Raw genomic sequence first — 3,190 nt, 5'->3', positions numbered from 1 at the left:
AAATTGAAGGGGGTCTGAATACTTTCCGTACCCACTGTATATATATATATATAGAGATTTGGGATATAGTAAGTGCAGTTGTACTGACAACTTTTGAGATGCCTTTTTGTCATGTTGTCACACATATCAGTAAACATCTAAGGTTTACACACCTGATCGAGGATTCGCCCCATTCTGTCAAACAACACTTTGAGGAAGTGTCCTTCGAAAAAAGGACTGTCCAGATTACACTTCTCAAAGGGTTTTGGACTGCTACGCCAGTCCCACCTCTGACAAACTCCACAATAGTCCCGAAACTGTCAACATACAACCAAATATGATGATAATCACATTTAAACAGGGAAATATCAAAAAACACTCACACTGCAGCAATAATACTGTATTAGCAACATCAGTGTCACTTCAAGAGTATCTGAATTTGAATCCCCCCCAAAAAAAACATTAACTGCAAACTTCTGATGTGATTAGGAAATTACATAACAATAAATTCACAAAGATTTATGTAACATTATAATAATTACTTTATAATCGTGCCATTGGTTGCCAAACAGATAAATTCACTCCATTGGTTGTGACAATGTTAGCATGTTGCAATGCATGCTCAAATAAACAGAGCGATTTTTATAGTGCCACAAACCCTTTTTTTTATTCTTTAATGTATTATAATAAATCTGATAATAATTGTAGCACACTTTTATTTGGTAATTATTTTATTTATGTAGGTCTGTAAACCCTCAACTTAATCCCATGAACGAATAACACAAAATATATTCAAAATAATCAAAGATTTAAGTAAAAATTCAAATAATAAAATTAACATATTATATACAAAATACTTTATTAGTAACACTAGAGTGCTGATTTTATATTTTCTTAATCTTATCATTATCTCATATACATTTGTGTCCCTGGAACACAAAACCAGTCATAAGTAGCACAGGTATATTTGTAGCAATAGCCAAAAATACATTGTAAGGGTCAAAATTATCGATTTTTCTTCTATGCCAAAAATCATTAGGATATTAATTAAAGATCATGTTCCATGAAGGTTTTTTGTACATTTCCTACCATAAATATATCAAAACTTATTTTTTGATTAGTAATATGCATGGCTAAGAACTTCATTTGGACAACTTTAAACGCGATTTTCTGAATATTTAGATTTTTTTTGCACCCTCAGATTCCACATTTTCAAATAGTTGTATCTCGGCCAAATATTGTCTGATCCTAACAAACCATACATCAATGGAAAGCTTATTTTTTCAGCTTTCAGATGTGTAAATCTCAATTAAAAAAATAAAATTACCCTTATGACTGGTTTTGTGGTCCAGGGTCACATTTGTAAAATCGTATAATTATCACGTGGTACAAGAGCTAACATTCGTAAAGCATTGGTGAACTAAAGCTATGGAATATATCTAACATTCACTATTTTTTTCTTTTTATTTGATTTATTTCTCACCTGTCTGTGTGCATCTCTTAAGTAGGTGTCATAGCCTGTGCCCTCAACCTGATAGGATGATTTTGCCTCATCAGGCACCAAACACAGGAAACTACAGGAAAAGCACACTACATTTTTATCTGGGAAGTTTTTATCTTGTCACAAAATGATAAATCTGGCACATCACAGCTGGTCAGATGTGTCATGGAAGGGTGTCCTGCAGTACCTGTTAACTATTTTGTGAACCTCAGTCTTCCCATCAGGCTTTGTGTGTTCTGTGCTTGGTGGTGGAGAGCAGCTTAACCAATCGGGGCTGGAGAGTCTGTTATCAGGGGAAAGATCTGAGAACAGCGGGTCTTCTTCAAGATCTCTGAGGAAACAATACAAAGCAATATAATTAGATGATTACATGCATGCTACATCTAACAGATAGAGCGGTTTTGATTTCTGAAGATACACAAGAGATGATCTAAGAACAAAAACAAAGTAGGCTACAGTATAAAGCACCACTACAGCAAAATTATTAAAGGAATAAAGTGTAGTGCAGTGCTACATAATATAGTTTTCATAACATAGTCCCATTTATATTATAATGAGGGACTATGGATTCATGTCTAGCACATTTTTGATAAATTAGACTTATGTTATTTGGAAGAATTGCTTATTCAGATTATTATTACTAATAAATGCAACTACTTCTTGAACCGTGTCTTCTGAATACTGTTATCAGCAATCCTCTCCAGTTTGTGATTCAAAACAAAAGCTGAATCAGTATGAATGTACTATTGCTTGCTTGTTCATTTCTCAAAGCATGAAATGCTGTTGTATTATGCATTAATTTAAAGGTAAAGTGTGTAATTTGACTGTTGTCAAGCAGGTTTTCCCAAACACTCTCCCTGTTTGCCACGGATCGCCAAACAGATAATTCTGTCTTAAATTCAGTGCATTGGTTGTGATAATGTTGGTATGTTACAATGCACGCTCAAACAAACAGAGCATTGTTACAGTGTCACAGAGACTCAGTGTTAAAGTTTTCAGGGGAAGTCACTCTGCAAATGGCTTAAATTATAACTTATATTAAGATTAAAAAGTCTTTACACAAAAAAAAAATTACACGCTTCACCTTTAATAACTCAAAACCTATAAATCCCTTCACAAACAGTATCATTATACAACATCCAACAACCAAAACACACTTAAAAAGTATCACTTAAAATTAAGTTTTATTCATTCAGAAATTGAAGTGCAATGAGTGCATCTTGATCTTGCATGTTCTAGATCCATGCAGACACATCGATCAGAACGATCTGGAAGTTTAGCAGCAGTGGAGGCAGCAGCTCTTACACGGCGTCATGTGGTTGGCCATTCTCCATGTGTTCGCGCTCCTCTCGCTCCTCTGGCTGTTTGTTCTCTGTGTAGTTGCGCTCTTCCAAGCAGCGCAGCACCAGGTTCTGCAGAATGTGCTGACATGGTTTCTGCAGCAGATGCTCAAAGAGCCGTAGGGTCATGATGCTTATCTACAACCAGACACAGAACCAGAACTACATGAATATAAAAACATTAAAACTGTGGCAGAAGATCTATAATGAGTTGTTCATCCAATGATAATATGTGACTTATTTTACAGACTTATCTATAAATTTATATTCACATAAATATTTATATTCTCTATAGAATGTAGTATTTCCAACTACTCTGTAATGTATGTATATACAGTATATCTATATATATATATATCTATATATATAT

The 3,190-nt window shown here is 34.2% G+C and overlaps 1 protein-coding gene across 1 annotated transcript in view; it reads right to left on the bottom strand.

Moving 5' to 3' along the window:
- The window catches only part of LOC107679198 (protein FAM160B1-like), a 15,415-nt gene that overhangs the window by 5,214 nt on the left and 7,011 nt on the right, over nucleotides 1-3,190 (bottom strand). Inside the window, exons 11-14 of the mRNA XM_016474718.1 lie at nucleotides 2,786-2,958; nucleotides 1,668-1,811; nucleotides 1,463-1,553; nucleotides 153-296 (exon numbers count right to left, since the gene is read on the bottom strand). Of these exons, the coding sequence (XP_016330204.1) occupies nucleotides 153-296; nucleotides 1,463-1,553; nucleotides 1,668-1,811; nucleotides 2,786-2,958 (552 nt within the window). The remainder of the gene's footprint in view (nucleotides 1-152; nucleotides 297-1,462; nucleotides 1,554-1,667; nucleotides 1,812-2,785; nucleotides 2,959-3,190) is intronic.

The sequence above is a fragment of the Sinocyclocheilus anshuiensis genome, unplaced genomic scaffold, assembly GCF_001515605.1.
Source record: "Sinocyclocheilus anshuiensis isolate Anshui unplaced genomic scaffold, SAMN03320099.WGS_v1.1 scaffold300, whole genome shotgun sequence".
Classification (NCBI taxonomy): Eukaryota; Metazoa; Chordata; class Actinopteri; order Cypriniformes; family Cyprinidae; genus Sinocyclocheilus; species Sinocyclocheilus anshuiensis.
This window is presented reverse-complemented; position numbering and strand designations above follow the sequence as displayed.